This window comes from Macaca fascicularis, chromosome 16 (assembly GCF_037993035.2).
Source record: "Macaca fascicularis isolate 582-1 chromosome 16, T2T-MFA8v1.1".
NCBI classification, from domain to species: Eukaryota; Metazoa; Chordata; class Mammalia; order Primates; family Cercopithecidae; genus Macaca; species Macaca fascicularis.
In genome coordinates, this window is record NC_088390.1 from 75,313,770 (window position 1) to 75,332,250 (window position 18,481).

The 18,481-nt window shown below is 40.8% G+C and overlaps 1 protein-coding gene across 2 annotated transcripts in view; it reads right to left on the reverse strand.

Moving 5' to 3' along the window:
• Positions 1 to 936: 936 nt before the first annotated feature.
• The window catches only part of ABCA9 (ATP binding cassette subfamily A member 9), a 76,737-nt gene continuing 59,192 nt past the window's right edge, over positions 937 to 18,481 (reverse strand). For both annotated transcript variants that reach the window (XM_074020259.1, XM_005584796.5), the window contains 13 exons: positions 15,975 to 16,043; positions 15,126 to 15,217; positions 13,802 to 13,922; positions 12,777 to 12,894; positions 11,983 to 12,074; positions 9,814 to 9,974; positions 8,714 to 8,789; positions 8,546 to 8,640; positions 7,715 to 7,834; positions 7,368 to 7,508; positions 6,191 to 6,270; positions 2,099 to 2,154; positions 937 to 1,977 (listed from right to left, as the gene is read on the reverse strand). In XM_074020259.1, the coding sequence (XP_073876360.1) occupies positions 1,879 to 1,977; positions 2,099 to 2,154; positions 6,191 to 6,270; positions 7,368 to 7,508; positions 7,715 to 7,834; positions 8,546 to 8,640; positions 8,714 to 8,789; positions 9,814 to 9,974; positions 11,983 to 12,074; positions 12,777 to 12,894; positions 13,802 to 13,922; positions 15,126 to 15,217; positions 15,975 to 16,043 (1,320 nt within the window). In that variant the 3' untranslated portion in view covers positions 937 to 1,878. The remainder of the gene's footprint in view (positions 1,978 to 2,098; positions 2,155 to 6,190; positions 6,271 to 7,367; positions 7,509 to 7,714; positions 7,835 to 8,545; positions 8,641 to 8,713; positions 8,790 to 9,813; positions 9,975 to 11,982; positions 12,075 to 12,776; positions 12,895 to 13,801; positions 13,923 to 15,125; positions 15,218 to 15,974; positions 16,044 to 18,481) is intronic.

The window sequence follows — 18,481 nt, forward strand, 5'->3', positions numbered from 1 at the left end:
CTTTTATAGAACTGTTGGATATAATCCTTTGCTTAACACACTTTCACTGAGATTATTATTAGCAGTTTTTTAGCTTTGGGAACATACTCTTAGAATACTGAAATGATGTAAGCATTTCTTCATCAGCTCCCACCATATAGCACATTGACATGTTCTTGTTGAAAAATGCTTCACTGAAGCCCTGAGTCTGAGTGTCATTAGTGTGGATGAACTCAGTTTTATAAAATCAAGTCTTATTTAAGGCACAGGCCTTATATACAATGATAATGGCACAGTCTTTGGCAATTTGGCTCATTGCAAGAAACACTTACTCTACTACTAATATATGTAAAGTGAAGTACAGTTTTCAATGTATTGACTTGTATCAACTCATCTGTGACTTATAAAAATCAAGTGACTCAGTAGGATCAGTACTAATGTCTCTTTTTTAAAAAAATAAGAAGTCTGGGCCGGGCGCGGTGGCTCATGCCTGTGATCCCAGCACTTTGGGAGGCCGAGGTGAGCAGATCATGAGTTCAGGAGATCGAGACCATCCTGGCTAACACGGTGAAACCCCGTCTCTATTAAAAATACAAAAAATTAGCCGGGCATGGTGGTGGGTGCCTGTAGTCCCAGCTACTTGGGAGGTTGAGGCAGGAGAATGGCGTGAACCCGGGAGGCGGAGCTTGCAGTGAGCCGAAATCCTACCACTGCACTCCAGCCTGGGAGACAGCGAGACTCTGTTTCAAAAAAAAAAAAAAAAGAAGTCTGGGGCCCTTGGCCCAAGGTCTCATACGAATATTCTCACGGGTTGATGGAAGCATTTTATTTTTAAAAACTAGCAGAATGTAAGAAACAACTAAAATCAAAGTCAAGGTCTTTCACACAACTGCTTTCAAGTGTTCAATTAGATAGCAATAATAATAGTATTAACAACAACAAAAACTCACCTAAATAAGAGTATACACATATATTGTGTTTATTTTAAGGTGTTTATAGGGTTACCGGTTGGATAGGTCATAATACATAGAGATATGGGAAATTAAGACCTATGAAGTTTTAATTCTTTGCATAAGAGTATACCCTTACATCATAAAAAAAAACATAGAAAAACAGAAATATGTTTCAAACTTGTATATAACATACATATATATGTGTATATTATGTTCAACTTGATCATTTAGGTTCTTACTGAAATTACTTATTTATTTATTTATTTTTATTATACTTTAAGTTCTGGGGTACATGTGCAGAATGTGCAGGTTTGTTGCACAGGCATACATGTGCCATGGTGGTTTGCTGCACCCATCAACCCATCATTATAGTAGAAGGATACAGATTTCAAATTTCCTTTAAAGGCACAACAGACAAAACATGGACTCACAATCTAAACTCTGAAAAATGACAGAAAAGGAAAACCAGTGAATTAAGAACAAGTATTTAAAAAGTGAATTATAAAAAGCAAATACTGTGCTGCTGGGTAATCAATTGACTCCCCTTACCCGGAAGTCAATAGGATGTCTTAATTTATACTTTAATTAAAAAATAAGAAAATATTTAATATTTTGAAGTTCAGAGAAAGAAAATTAAGCATTCTCCATGAAATCCTCAGAAATGTAGACAATTCTATAATGAATGTATTTTTGAACTTAACACAGTAGGAAACATGGGATTTGGTTGCTGGCACAAAGGCTGCGTGGTGTGGCTTAGCCTTATGCCCTACCATCGCCCTCACTGACATCCCCTGTTGTCTCGCTGTAAGAAATACTATTGAGGATAATTATTGCATGAGTTTCAAAGGCATTTTGTACTACCTCTGAGATAAGGTATATTAAGGCTATAAAATATTGTCTTTTAAAGAGTCACAGGATTAAAGAAAGACATAGGGTATTTGGAGCTTTAAGGCTCTTCCTGAGGGATGAGCTTCCACTTCACCGAGGGATCAAAGTCATCTTCAAGATCACCCAGCTCCTGCTCCTTGGCGAGCTCCAGGAAAACCTAAAAGGAAGGAAAGCAGTAAAGAGAGGAGAACAATGCCATACTGCCTCCTGCAGCTCCAAGTGAATGCATTATACATGTATATTCTATGGATGATATAGAATCACTAAAAATGACCCACCTGCTCCAGGGTAGACTGTGAAAGGCTGTACTCCTCCAGGTCGAAGTTCTGTTTAACTGCATAAGAATGAACATACATTAGGAATTCTATTTTTTTTCTCAGTGAGTTTTACCAAGTTATGAACCAAAATACATGCAAGTAGATCTTAAACATAAAAGATAAGGTAATAAGTATTCTTAGAGTAAATATGGGAAGGCAAATGCATGATATAGTCATATAACAGGAGGAAAACTCCATCCCATTGGTCTAGAGTATTGGCAGAGGGACCACAAAACTGGAAAGCAATATCAGAGGTTCCAGAGCACCTGTGCAGAACAAGCTAAGAGATGGTACCCTCTGTGCTAGATGATGACCACGTACCCCTCTATACCAGCCCTCATTCTTGTCTACTCCAAAGGCTGATGTAACAGATGTCTTCTGGTGGATGTCACCAATGGCAAGCCCATCAGGAAGGACAGGGGATACAGGAGGTCAAGGCATTTATTCTTTCACTTCCTCCCTGACACCAAGTGTGTGCCTTGTTTCTCTCAAGGTAGTAGGTTCTACACGACTCTACCCTCAAGTTCAGGTCACCGCTTCCTCTTTTAGTCCCTTTGGACATAAGAATGGTAACACTTCTACCGTTTCTCGTCTCAGGTAATTGCACTGTTTCATGTACCTTTGCAAAGAGTCTCATTGCGGGAAGTCAGGGACCCCAAACGGAGGGACCAGCTGAAGCCACAAGAGAAGAACATAAATTGTGAAGATTTCATGGACATTTATTAGTTCCCCAAATTAATACTTTTATAATTTCTTACACCTGTCTTTACTGCAATCTCTGAATATAAATTGTGAAGATTTCATGGACACTTATCACTTCTCCATCAATACTCTTGTGATTTCCTATGCCTGTCTTTAATCTCTTAATCCCATCATATTCATAAACTGAGGAGGATGTATGTAGCCTCAGGACTCTGTGATGATTGTGTTAACTACACAAATTGTTTGTAGAGCATGTTTGTTTGAGCAATAAGAAATCTGGGCACCTTGAAAAAGAACAGGATAACAGCGATGTTCAGGGAACAAGAGGGATAACCTTGAACTCTGACTGCCAGTGAGCCAGATAGAACGGAGCCATATTTCTCTTCTTTCAAAAGCAAATAGGAGAAATATCACTAAATTCTTTCTCTCAGCAAGGAACATCCCTGAGAAAGAGAATGTGCCCCTGAGGGTAGGCCTATGAACGGCCCCGTGGGGATGGCCATCTTTTATGGTCAAAGCCGAAGGGATGAAATAAGCCCCAGTCTCCTGTAGTGCTCCCAGGCTTATTAGGATGAGGAAATTCCTGCCTAATAAATTTTGGTCAGACAGGTTGTCTGCTCTCAAACCCTGTCTCCTGATAAGATGTTATCAATGACAATGTGTGCCTGAAGCTTCATTAGCAATTTTAATTTCGCCCCATCCTGTGGTCCTGTGATCTCGCCCTGCCTCCATTTGCTTTGTGATATTTTATTACCTTGTGAAGCATGTGATCTATGTGACCCACACCCTATTCATGCACTCCCTCCCCTTTTGAAAATAGCTAATAAAAACTTGCTGGTTTTACAACTTGGGGAGCATCATGGAACCTGCCGAAATGTGATGTCTTCCCCGGACCCCCAGTTTTTAAATTTCTCTCCTTTGTATTCTTTCCCTTTATTTCTCAGACCAGCTGACACTTAGGGAAATAGAAAAGAACCCACGTTAAATATCGGGGGTGGGGTTCCCCCAATAGAGTCTTCTGACAAACACAAGTTCCTTGAATTATCCTATTTTGAGTTTACCATCTGATACCAATTTGAACTATGACTGAGACCCCAACCATGTAGATACATAAGAAGAGGAAGATAATGAATAGAAAAATGAGACTGGAAGGCAAATATTTCTTTTGGACAGTGTCAGACTGCTGTGGCATTTTCTTTCTTCTTTCCATGGACATAGGACTAGTCCCTATCTTATATCTGGAAACATGTGAAGAAGAAATACAGTGGGTGGCTGACTTCCCTGCACTTGTAGAGTTTAGAGAAGCAAAGATGCTGTGTGTTTCTCATGGATTTCAAAAGGGAGGTATCTTGAGAAGATCACCTGGAAAGGTAAAGGGGTTTCAAGGAAGGGACTCAGGGGCTGCCAGGTGGTCACAGGAGCCAAAATCAGGATGCATCACCCACTCCAGGGAGCTGTAGTCAGAGGTAATAGATGAGAGGGGAAAGAAAGTCATCAAGGAACCCATAAAAGCACCCAGTGAAAGAAAGGGCCAGCAATTCTTCATTTCTATACTGGAGACCCCAATGTGATATCATAGCTCTAATGATCAGATCAAGCTCTGATGCCATATTATCTTTTCTTTTTTCCTCTTACACTACACCCTGGAGAGGTCCAAAACATTCGTTTATGAGTCATGGAGGAAATAGAGAAAGAAAAGACATAAAACTGATCATTTCACCTTCCTAGCTGTAGGTCTCCAAATTTGAGGCAAGCCTGACCTGGAAAGGGCATGTGAGGCTAGGGTTTTGCTGGAGTTTACATTACCCAGAAGAGATTGGTGGTAGGAAAGAGTGAATCTATGCAACAAGGCAAAGGGATTGCCATGGAGCAGGCATTTTGCTTGGACGACACTGTGCCTAGCCCATTCAATAAGTGTATCACACCTGAGAATGTAACGGTGTCCAAGAACATTTGGAGGAAAAAATGCTAGCTTACATCTCCACATTTTGTACTTTGTGTCATCTTCACATATTGGAGCAAGAAATTCTGATAAATAGTTGTTTTTTCCCCTGAATGAGAACTTCACTTTTAGCAAATTAAGTACTGCAGAGGGAATCTGAGGTGGGAGGGAACACTTTTGAAACAGAAACATCTACTCATGCAGGCTTTTTTAAAAAAGCCTCTAGGGAGGCAGCCTTCCTGAAACATCAATCTCTGCTCCTAATCCATTATAAAATACTTCCTGTTGGTCTCACTGTGGAATCCTTCCAACTGGAAAGATGCCAACCAGCCATTGGGACATAATGGTCAGTGTGGTCAGTGTAAAAAATGGCCACATAGACCACAGGGTGAGATTGACCAACAGGATGAGAAAGTGAAACGAAAACCTATTTGGGTGATCCTAACCCTGTCTCAAGAATCTCATTAAAAGCTAGGATGACCATCCTGGCCACCACGGTAAAACTCTGTCTCTACCAAACATACAAAAATTAGTTGGGCATGCTGGCAGGTGCCTGTAGTCCCAGCTACTTGGGAGGCTGAGGCAGGAGAATTGCTTGAACCCAGGAGGCAGAGGTGCAGTGAGCCAAGATTGTGTCACTGCACTACTCCAGCATGCCAGCCTGGTGACAAAGCAAGACTCTGTCTAAAAAAAAAAAAAAAATCTAGGATGCTTGAGGCCTCTGATGAAGGTGGGTGACAAGCCAGAAAGTATATCTCAAGAAGAGGCATGAGGTTTCATACACTAACTCATCAGCTTTCATACACTAACATGACAGGGAAAAACCAAGCCCCTGATACATCGATGCAGTATGCAAAGACCAAAATCCAAGGGTCTAAAATGAGTCACAGATTAACACACCTAAACAGAGACAGGAACCTCCTTATCTGCATCTATTAATAGATGGCTATCAAACAATACATAGAGGCAAAAAACAAATTCATATGTTTCTGTTTGTATGAATTTGTGGATAATCTATGCCTGAGTGTCAATGGCAATGGTCTCTTTCTCCCAGAGCCTTGTTCAATTACAGTAGGGTTCCTTAGCCCCAGCACTAATGACATTTTGGTTGATCATTCTTTCCTGTGATGGATGACCAATGCGTTGTAGGGTGTTTAGCATCATCCCCGGCCTCCACCCACTAGAAACCAGTTGCATCCAACCTCTCTGTCCCCACTTGTAAGAACCCCAAATCTTCCCAGATATTGCCAAATCACCCCTTATTGAAACACACTGGATTAGCAGTCTTAGTAATGTATTAATGATGTGATAGCATAATTCTATGTTTATGTATTTTTTAAATACTGGTTTTATGTCAGATTTAGGTTTATCCATTTCCCAGAGTTTTGTCTCTAAACAGTCACTCTTACCTATCTCTAATTTGAAGAAAGCCTGTGATAAAGGTCGCACATCCTCAACAGGCAACTTATAGACCATCAGGGAGGAGAACCTGTGAAGGGAAGAGAGTGAGGCTGAACTCCAGGTGTCAAGGTTGCAACCCCTGATGGGTACAAGTCTAAAAAGGGCAACAAGGCTAGGCACGGTGACTCATGATTCCTGTAACCACTGCAATTTGAGAGGCCGAGAGGGGAAGATTGCTTGAACCTATGAGTTTGAGACCAGTCTGGGAAACAGATTGAGATCCCATCTCCACAAAAAAAACTTAAAACTTAGCCAGGCATGGTGATGTATGCCTGTATTCCAAGCCACCATGGAGGCTAAGGCAGGAGGACCTCTTGAGCCCATGAGATTGAGGCTGCAGTAAGCGGTGATTGCACCACTGCACTCTAGACTGGGTGACAGAGTGAGATACTGTCTCAAAAAATAAAGATATTTTTATTTTAAAATAAAGAAATTAAAAGGAGCAATAATATCGTCAACAAGTTGTTTAAATATTCACATCTGTATGGTGTTAGAGAGACACTCATAATGTAAGTGCTCTTTGATCAACAAGAAGTCAATCTACTAAGAGGAGGAATGAAAGACAAAGGGAAGGAAATTGACAGCCCCTGTGCCTTATGAGGGGAAGAAGCAGAACTACTTACCCTCTTCTTAGTGGAAGAGAGTAGCATTTCAGTAAAAAGAACTAGATTCTACTCCTGTCTAGGATTCTACACTGAGCCTCAGTTGATTTTACTGATAATAATATATAGAAATGTTAAGAGACACCATTCACTGAACCTTGACCGATGCCTGGCACTCTGGCATGGGCTTTATGAAGGTGACCTCCTTTAATGAGGGATGGTTTTACCCTCTGGAAGGAACCCCTGAGATGACCTAAGTGCATGCATGCATCAGGAAGTATCTGGCGCATGTTAGAGCCCCCATGCATGCTGATTCTCTTACAAGAGTCAGCTTTCAAATCGGCACTTTGTTCTCTTATTTCCCTCTTGTGGGAGCCCTTGGAATTGAATTTTCTCTAATAAAGTACTTGCAATTACCATAGAGTAAAGAATGAGAAGATAAAGCTCTTACTCTGTCATCATAGCGGAAATATAGAAACAGAAACCAAGGACTGTGATAATAAAACAAAACACCTGTGTCTACCTTTCCTGCCGAGCAGCCTGGGGGAAAAGCCTCAGGATCTCTGCGTGGAGGGGCTCCACTTGTGCCAGGTTCTTCACCTTCATCTCCAGCAGGTAATCTTTGCCAAATTTGCTTTTCAGGTGTTGGATGGAACCAATACATCTGGAGGTAAGAGAAGGATAAAGTCAAGCAAGAAAAGAGAAAAATGTATGGCTTGTGATGTTCAGCCTCTGGAGGCCAGAGTAAGGCCACATAGAGTTGGGAGTAACCATGCTAGCTCCTCACAATGGGTAGGCTGGTTCAGGGAAACAAACTTTGTTCATAGCTCACAACCTGGGGGTTGAGCGCCGGCTTTGACAGGCACTCACCTCAGCCTTCCCGACACCATGATGGCCACTCGGTCACACACCGCCTCGGCCTCTGCCATGTAGTGGGTGGTCAGGAGGGCGCCCCTCTCCGTGTTTCTAAAGGTGGCCCGAATCACCTGCCTAAAGTTAAGTCAAGGGAAAACACAAACTCATGGGTATACTCAAGGTATCTGGAATTTTTTAAAAGAAGTTTCATCAATGCACAGATGAAACATGCAGCGAATTCAGACTAGACAAAGAAGGGGTGGGTGTAGGGATGACAGGCGTGGAAATAACCAAACTATTGGTTAGAGTATATAATTCAGAGCATAGAAAATGATATTGGGTAAGATAGTGTTTATAAAAATACTAAGTTCAGGAATATTTATGAGAATGCAGTGGGAGCAACGAAAATTAGGAGAATTTACTAAAAAGCTAGATAATCATGACATACTCTCTATAGGTACAAAATGACGGAATTCAGAAATTTCCCAAAAATAATTAAAAAATATATCGAAGATTTGGAATTTTTTTTCCTCCGTAAGAACTGTACATCAGCTGATGTTGCAGAAAGATTTAAAGCTTAATTATAGATTGATTTGACTGTATAAAAATGTTCCATGTAGGAACAGACACAAAAATTATTCGAGCAAACATTAGGGTGAGATAATATAGCTTTTTCTTCTGAATAAAAGCTGGTTGTGATTTGAAATCAGATAATTTTTTTTCCTAAAATACTGCTTTTCCTGATACTGTGTGTGTCTTTCCCTTTCTACGTAAACAATGATTTTGCAGGCCAGTTTTCACAGGATCAATACACTCATGCAAAGGTTGCTCATGATAGCACCTCACCACATTTGCTGCTGCCCCTCGGGGTCCATCCCGGTTGATGGCTCATCCAGAAGCACCACTGATGGGTTCCCCAGGATGCTCAGCATGAAGCACAGCTGCAACGGGAGGAACAGCCCCTCTGGTTCCCATCTATGGCACTTGCAGAGCAACACCAAGCCCTGCCCATACCTTTCGCTTTATTCCCTCTGACAAGGTCTTCACAGGAGCCTTCAGCTGGTCCTGCAGCTTGAGCGCATCCGCTAATCTGAAGAAAACAGAGTCAATCCACATGATCCCAACACTGGCGAATGTACGTGGGAGAATGAGCAAATCAGGAGAAACACGACGGTGGGGAAGGTGTTTACGAGTGGTCAGAGTGGTCATAAAATTTAAACCATCTAGGTACTTTATGAACCTTTCATAGTCATCAAACTCATATTTTCAATGATGTCTTTCCATATTAAGAATAATCAGGCTGGACTGGGCGCAGTGGCTCACGCCTGTAATCCCAGCACTTTGGGAGGCTGAGGAGGGCGGATCACAAGGTCAAGAGATCAAGACCATCCTGGTCAACATGGTGAAACCCTGTCTCTACCAAAATTACAAAAATTAGCTGGGCATGGTGGCATGCACTTGTAGTCCCAGCTACTCAAGAGGCTGAGGCAGGAGAATTGCTTGAACCTGGGAGGCGGACGTTGCATTGAGCCGAGATTGCGCCACTGTACTCCAGCCTGATGACAGAGCAAGACTCCATCTCAAAAAACAAAACAAACAAAAAAATAAAAACCAAGAATAATCAGTCTGGGCGCGGTGGCTCACACCTGTAATCCCAGCACTGTGGGAGGCCAAGGTGGGCAGATCACCTGAGGGTCAAGAGTTCAGGACCAGCCTGGCCAACATGCTGAAACCCCGTCTACAAAAATACAAAAATTAGCCTGGCATGATGGCGGGTGCCTGTAATCCCAGCTACCTGGGAGGCTGAGGCACAAGAATCGCTTGAACCCAAGAAGCGGAGGTTGCAGTGAGCTCTCCAGCCTGGGCGGCAGAACCAGACTCCGTCTCAAAGAAAAAAAAAAGAAGGAAAAGAAAAGAAAAAGAATAATCAATAAACATTTTTCTCCCCAGGCTGAAAGTGAGAGAAAACAACACTGAACGGAGTTCTAAATGACCAAGTCTGTTCCCACAAGCATGGGGTCGTCAATTAGAACCTCCCTGTCTTCATTTTGTGTGTATGTCATTAATACAACATGCCCTCAGCAAAGAAGGGGAGTGCCCCCAGCCCCAGGTACCGTGTGATGGCGATCGTTGCATCCCCTTTCCTGAGCCCTTTCACGGCGGCGTACACCTCCAGGTGCTGCCTCACTGTCAGGTTGGGCCACAGCGCGTTCTCCTGAGGGCAGTACCCCAGGAAGCCCAGGGGGTCCTCTCCACCGCTCCCTTTCAAAATCACCTACACGAAATAAGTTCATTCTCAGATTCTATCCCAAATGTCACGTATATGTGTGTGCACGTAAGTGCGTACTTGTGATGCCCTTCTCTTCACACACACAGGTGCTAAGGGCACAAATGCAAATCAGCAATCACTTAGTTCTGGGGAAAAGGTGGTAAAAGCCCATTTAAAAGGCAGACATTCCATGGTTGTCCATTATAGTGTAGACTTTATTACCAATTCCATGACCATGATTGAACTCAAGGTTGCTGATTTGAGTAGCTTTTACTTGGCTTCATTCATTGATCCAAATATTCACAGGAATAGATACTTGTTGAGAAATCTGTTTCGCCAGTGATAGTTAAAATTATAGGATTTATCTTGCAATAAGGCAGTGGTTCTCAGCCAGGGGAATCCTCCTCCTAGGGGATATTTAACAATGTCTGAAGATACATTTGGTTGCCACAATTCATGTGTATATGCATTGGGAAAGCAATATTACTGGCATCTAGTAAGTAGAGGCAAAGGGTGCTGCCAAACATCCTAGTACGCACAGAACAGCTCCCCACAACAAAATGACATTCTCAAGTCCATAATAATCAAGGTTGAGAAATCCTGAACTAAGATATGAACAAAAAACTTTGAGCACTGTGTTTAGCCCATAGGAACCAATATATACATGATAGCATTTATTATTTTTATGAGGCAGACTATGCTTTACAATAATAAGAACGTCTAATGTGTCCTCAGTACTTGCTATGTGCCATTATCTAAGCATATGATATATGTTTAATTACATTATCCTATCTTTACAGAACCCCTGTATGTTAGATGTTCATTTTATCATTGATGTTTTACATACAGAAAATTAACACAAGCATGGATTATGAAACTTGTACAAGGTCACAACAAGGTAAATCTGGGACTTGAAGCTGGGATCTACCTTTCTCCATATTGGTCAGGCTGGTCTTGAACTCCCAACCTCAGATGATCTGCCCACCTCGGTATCCCAAAGCGCTGGGATTACAGGTGGGAGCCACCGTGCCCAGCCCTCATTTGCATTTTTAAAGACTGTTCTTGCTGCCGTGTGAGGTAAGAGTGGAAATGGAAGGACAGGAAACCTCTGTAGCAATGAACACCACTGTGCGACTTTCCTTCGTAAACACTCCCTCTGACATTGACCTCATGTTAAAGGTCAATAGCATTTCCTCTTCGAAGTTGTGGTCCTTTGGCTTCTGTCCATCATTTTCCCCAAACTTGGCCTAGACATATCACCAAGTGGTACTCATATATTATTCGAGTTTTTGCTTTGCAATTCAGGTAATTATCCATTTTTTTCATTACATCTGATTTCTCCTGTCTTCATAAATCCTGGATCTTTTACCATTAGCCCAGAATCACTATTGTCCTTCAAGAATGTCAATGTATCTGCAGTAATACCCTCAACTGCTCTGTCACTATATTACATAATCAGGGCCAAGAAATGTTTCAGTAATTGTAAGAAAGTTTCTGTGGTATACACCTTCTTAAAGACCTATGAAGTTTTACTAGCTAATGGACTGTTATTGTTACACGAGTCACACATAATCTTTAATTATAGCATATAGGTAGAGGACAGTCATTAAATATGAAGACTCATGACTCTGCAACCACATAAGCAGGAGTTGTCATTATTCTGACAGTGGTTTCTAGTGTCATGCTGGGTGAGGCCATTAAATTCAGCAAAGTTCATGGGATACATAAATCAATAAAGCAAAGATATCTGACTTTGAGGAAGATATATTTCCTTTTAATATCTTTATTTCTCACTCAATAAAAGGCGTAGTATATATGACATGTAGCCCTTCTCAGAAACAAACTGTTTTTGGAATTAAAGACATAAATTTTTAATCAATCCTCTTTATTCAATGCATAAATCACACTAAGTGATTAAGGATCAACTACATAGTCTATTATTGCCATCAATGTTCGTTGTAAAATGTTTATCTGAGGTAGCACTAATGACCACATTCTTATGCGTTTTACTGACCTGTCCTGCAGTTGGTTTTGTGTCTCCAGTTATCATCTTAATAGTTGTACTTTTACCAGCTCCATTGTGTCCTAACAGCCCTATAACTTCGCCTGAAAGAAAGTGGTACGCTCAGAAATATACAAATAATTGCAACAAAAATAAAAGCAAATACCATTTGAGGGCTCACTGTGTGTCAAGTGCTATGTGAAATGTGTTGTATACATTATTTCACTTATTCCTCTCTCTCTCTCCCACACACACACACACACACACACACACACACACACACACACCCCTGAGCATTATAGCTAGCTTCATTTTACAGGTGAGGAAGCTAAGACTTAAAGAGGACAAATAACTTGCCCCACGTCATACAGACAGTAAGAGGCTGAGCTGTAAGTTGTAACATATTTTGATTCCAAAGCCTGTTGCACTGAACACCCCCCCACCACTTTCACAAAATGTGCTGTTTTGGGGGGATGAAGAAAGCACTGCTATGCCTCCGTTGGCTCCCTTCTGTGTAGTATTCGCCGCAATAAAATTACCTAAAAACTATACCATCCTTCTTAACAGAAAGACCACCGCTTTTCATTATTGTTGTTCTGTCTGTTTGTGTTACAGAACAGACATAACTGTCTTCCTATGTAAAGAAAAAACGTCGTTATCTTTTCAACTGAGGCTTTCAAGCAGAAGGAGCAGCCTTAGCCTGCTGTGTTTGTCAACAGATGCCCCAGATTCGGACATTCTTATTCCCTGAATAATCCAGTCTTCAAATTCAAGATTGCTCTACTAACAGAATTACTGTTTCCAACCTTTTTTAACACAAAAAGAGACATTTCTTGTGGCAATTTTTTTCTTCCTTTTAGAAAAGCAATTTTTCTTTTTGCCTGCATATTCCTTCCGTAGACAGCTGGCAATGATGACGGGTGTCTGTAAAGACAAGTAAATAGCAACAGGACTTTATTCTCATCTTGAACTGAGAGAATGCTCCACACTCTTGTCACCAAACATTTCCTTATACAGAATCATGAATCAAACCACTTCTTCCCCTAGAAACTGCCATTTTCAAGTGAACTCTCACAGTCTATATTCCTATAAGGAAAGGGCATTTGCACCATATTCTGGGATTTGTTCTTTGGAGAGCAGGAATAGACAGTCACTGAACCAACAGATTTGATAAGACACACACTCCCATAAACAATCATGCACACAAACACACATACACCTCAGAGAAGCTCTCTGAATGACTTGCAGTAAGCTTTACTTTGGTCATAAAACACAAAATCTTACTTAAGTTTTGTAATGTTTAGCTGTACTTATCAAAACCACGACCCTGAAAAATAAATCGATATAAGTCAAAGTCTCCGTGTATGTGTGCACGTGCGTATGTTTCTTGAGACAGGGTCTTGCTCTGTCACCCAAGCTGGGATGTAATGGTGCAATTATAGCTCACTGTAGCCCTGAACTCTCAGGCTCAAGTGATCTTCCAGCCTCAGCCTTCTGAGTAGTTAGGACTACAGGCACATGCCACCATGCTCTTCTAATTTTTTTTTTTTATATTTCATTTTGTAGAGATGGGATCTTACTTGTTGCCCAGCCTGGTCTCAAACACCTGGCCCTAAGTGATCTTCCCACGTCAGCCTCCCAAAGTGCATTGTGTGTGTTTTCTTTGCTCTCTTAGATTTGTGGGCCTTGCATACCCACTGAAGTCAAGTAATAAGCTGTATGTGTAAGAGTGAAAGAACCCAAGTGTTTCTCGAAAACTAAACTTAGAAGATTGCTCACTTTATCTGTCAGAAAAAAAAAATATTTGATGAAGAACATTTCTGAGTTCTACCTCATCAAAGTCTCTGACAGCCATAGCATTCGCTGTTCTCATTCTTTCCATCTGGATATCTTCCTCCTCTCCTTCAGGCTCCTCTGGGTTTGGAAAAACAGCGTTGCTTCTTGGAGAAATTCTGAAATCAAAACAGTGTGATAATAATAAACTTCAGGTTAAAAATCCTGTATCAAAATTAATGAATTTTCCCTATACTTCCAATTTTTGGTGTAGATTCATTCCTCTCTATTCTTCTACTTGCACCATCTGCCTTTCAAACAGCCTAGTTTCCTTCAATGAGTAGAGTAATTATATCTTACTATTATCTTTGCTTTTTACCGAAGCTTAATCCTCCTTGTTGACAGTGACAGTTTTCTTTCAAAGAAGAAAGTGGTATACACCCTCTGCCAAAGGATTTTGAAGCAGAGTTGCACGAGGAAAGGAATCTAGGAACTGTAGTTTTGACAACAGTTATTTTGGAATTCTGAGGTCTTTATGAGAACCATGTGTCCAAAGATTTGGAATCAAGGATGTGTCCCAGAGAATCCAGGATATCTAATCACCCTACCAATGTTTAATTAGTTACTGAGCACAGTCACTTCTTGGGAATGTGTGACAGAATCACTCTTTCCTCTCTGCTACAGACTCGTTCTTGCCTTCATCATCCCACCATTGATTCCTGCTCATTCTTTTACCTCTCCCTCGCACCACGCTCTGACATTCCGGCTGCCCATTGGTTTCCTAAAACATGGCTGTCATTTTGTCACTCTTCTCTGCTACCACAAAAATTAGACTTAAGCTTGGTTTATATTTTGTATGGAAGGCCAAGTGTTCGAGACACATTGGTGTCTTGGTTTCCCATTATGTAATTTGCAAAACCTTCCCTATGCTTTTCTGTTTCAAGATCCTCCAATATCCAGCCTCACTTTCGTTTTTCATTATCCCCCAGCACAAGCCTACAAAGGAGCTCCTGGTGCCTTCATCTCATCCTTGTTCTTATTGCACAAACTACTCTTCCTTCCTGGATTGGCTTAACTTTCCCAACGCTTATCTGTATTTACCCATTATTTTAGAGATTCTACCTCTTACGTAGAACTTTCCTTTACAGTAAAATTATAGTCTGCCTTAATTTTCCAGTGCCTCATGTATGCTAATGTGGTCTCTCTCTCTAGATTGTAAGCTCAGTATATATTCCTATACTATCGGTTATAAGAATTTTATATATTACAGTCTTTAAAAATCATCCTCTGAAGTGCCTTTTACTTAATTAATTTAGCATATTAAAAAGTTCTTAAAAATTAATATCAAAATGAAACATGAAATTCTATTTGATTTTCTCAACCTGAACACAGGATCTTTTCTCATTAATTTCTTCCTGCAGTTCGTTTCCAGACATCGCAGAATGAAAAGAAAAATGAGAAAATGAAGGTAAGGCTAGGGAAAAAGGAAGACAATCAAAATTAGTATTACTATAAATACAATGATTTCAACATTAGAATTAATTTAAGGGGTTTGATTATATAAAAATTTGATTTGATAACATTCATTTTTACAAGGCTGAAAGACAACCTATTTAATATTCTTTGAAACTGTCAAAGTTAGCCTCACTGCTATTCAGAGAGAGCCCTAACAGAAACATAATAGTAGCAAGTGAAACCATTACTACCCATGACAGATGATTATTGTAAAGACAGGGGTCCAGCGCCGGGCGCATTGGCTCACGCCTGTAATCCTAGCTCTTTGGGAGGCCGAGGCAGGTGGATCACATGAGGTTGGGAGTTTGAGACCATCTTGACCAACATAGGGAAACCCCATCTCTACTAAAAATACAAAATTAGCCACACATGATAGTGCATGCCTGTAATCCCAGCTACTCGAGAGGCTGAGGAAGGAGAATTGCTTGAACCCAGGAGGCAGAGGTTGAGGTGAACTGAGATCGTGCCATTGCACTCTAGCCTGGGCAACAAGATCGAAACTCCATCTTAATAATAATAATAATAATGATAATAATAATAATAGGGGTCCAGGTTAAAAGCCATCTGTGTGTGTGTGTGTGTGCACGCACATATGTGTGTGTGTTGCTTCAAATGCCTAAAATGTCCAAACCTTCTTAATTTGATGAAATTCAGAGAAACTCAAAACATACAAAGGTTGTGTTCATGCAAGAATGTTGAAAAAAATGTCTTCTTACTATTAGCAGTGCCAGGAATACAATTTCAGATTCTGAAGCTCCTAAGTAATCCATGGAGTCAGGAGAAATCTGTAAAATGAGCAGTAAGTGTATTCAGGTGAACTGTCTTTATTTATTCAAGGAATTTATCCCACTTAAGATAAATTGATGCCTATTCAATGGCCTTACAACCATTTTACCTGATGCTCCCTTGGGTATCATGTAAAAGTTAATTTCAGACTGTGCAGTATGTCTTCTTTGCTTCCAGTGTGTCTCTAGGCTGGGATGCCTTTGTATGTAACACTGTGAGTCAGCAGGATTTACTCTGTTAGGAGAATCCTGGGCTGGTGCTGGCAGGACTTTTTGAAGCAACGGCAAGACTGTCTTAAGACAAACCCTCTCCTCTAACCTTACCTGTATTTCTCTCTTCATTTGTGGTCTTCCCTCGATGATGCACCCAAGAACCCTGAAATCTTTATGTTGCTCTTGCCCTCTTACAGCCACTTTTGAGAATAATCATGGCAATCTTTTTCAAACTGAAGACAAAATTCTTCCCCTAAAGTTCCACATGTATACATATAAGGGCATTTTTCCAACATCCTCCACTCTTTTGCAAATAAAAGGCAAACGGACAATTTTCTTTCTTGAGCTATATTTACCGACACATTTCCTGAGCAATTTTAAGCCCTTTGCAGTAAATTTCTATCACAGCCAACCACCATCTAGGGAAGATGACTTTCCCACATTGGATGGCATCATTTCAAATGATTTTGTTTTCTTAAGTGCCCCAGTTGCCCACTTTCAATAATTGCACTTCATTCAAACTGAACCTCAGGCTCCCAGATCTCTACTCTCTCTGTTAATACTTTTTTTTTTTATTTTTTTGAGACAGAGTTTTGCTCTGTTGCCCAGGCTGGTGTGCAGTGGTATGATCTCGGCTCATTGTAGCCTCTGCCTGCCGGGTTCAAGCAATTCTCCTGCCTCAGCCTCCTGAATAGTTGGGATTACAGGCAACCACTACCACACCCAGCTAATTTTTGTATTTCTAGTAGAGATGGGGCTTCACCATGTTGGCCGGGTTGGTCTCGAACTCCCTGCCTCAGGTGATCCACCTGTCTCAGACTCCTAAAGTGCTGGGATTACAGGCTTGAGCCACTGCACCTGGCCTCTGCCAATACATTTTAGTTTTCCAGCATCCTTATGCTAATGTTCTTACTCTGTAATTTGGAGTTGGAGAACTTCTAACACACCAACTCCTTTTCCGCTGTCCATAATCACCCTCACGTCCTTAATTTCATTCTCTAGCTTAGAATCCATGATATCTTCAATTCCTTTTTATATAGAACTACTGCTCACTTACTGTTTTCTTTGTCAAATTTGACTGCCAAGCATCCAACCCTTATTGAATCCAACTCTCTGCCTTTCCTAAACTGCATTTGAGAAGCAGACTGTAATAAGAAAAACTCTACTTTGCTGACTTCACTGAAAAGTAGGGCAGAGGGTCTTTGGCACTGTCTGTCCATCCTACTGACCTATGCTCTGAAATAGTTTTTCACATAAAATTCTCAAAATCCCAAGCCCTCTTGGCCACTGTTAGTTAATGACTTCCCCTCTTACCTTCTTAAAAAATGTAGAATCAGTCAGAAGAGTATCATCTCATCTTTCTACCAGCAAAGCCACAAAACTATCTGCCTCTGGTGTCTGTATTATCTGATTATAATTTCATGTTAAGTATATGGAATGTCCCTGCTTTTATGGACAGCACCCCCTCCACTTGTGGACTTTATACTATTTTTTCTCAGCTATTCATGGACTTGACTCATAAGATAACCTCTATCTCTTTTTTTCCAGTGTAAATTTCTCTAACATCAACATGTTATTTTTTTCTTAGCACAAACAGACAAAAATCTATTCTCCCTATTCATTTATTCTTGAATTTTTCTGCTACCATTTTTACCAAATCTCCTAGAAATACTTACCTTTACCCACAGTCACCACATTCTCCCTTCACATTTTCTACTAAGTTCACTCTTACTGTGCTTTTGTGTTGACACTTTCATGAAAATCAACCTTGTTAAGATCACCAATGACATTCGGATAGTCAAAGTCAATGGTTTAATCATTCCCTCCTTCTTGAAATGTTCTTTATTGCCATCTGGCACATACCCTTATGAGCATCTGAGAAGAGCTTCCAGCACACAGAAGCCTGCCATTTTTGTTCTCTATCTCCCTGGCTCCATCTCAAATGAATTTGCTGGCTCCTCCCCTTCACAACCTCTAAATTTTGGAGTTCAAGGTCATGTATTTGCTTTCCAATCTCTACATTTTGGAGTTTAAGGTCATGTATTTGGCCTTCTTTTTATTTCTATTTCTACTCACTGCGTAGGTCACATTATTGTCACATGGCTTTCATACCATCTGTAAATGGATCAATCTCAAATATCTAGATTTAACCCCAATCGCCACACACCCTGACACGTTGAATTCCCAACTCATGTATCTAACTGGCTACTTGACATTTCTCCAAC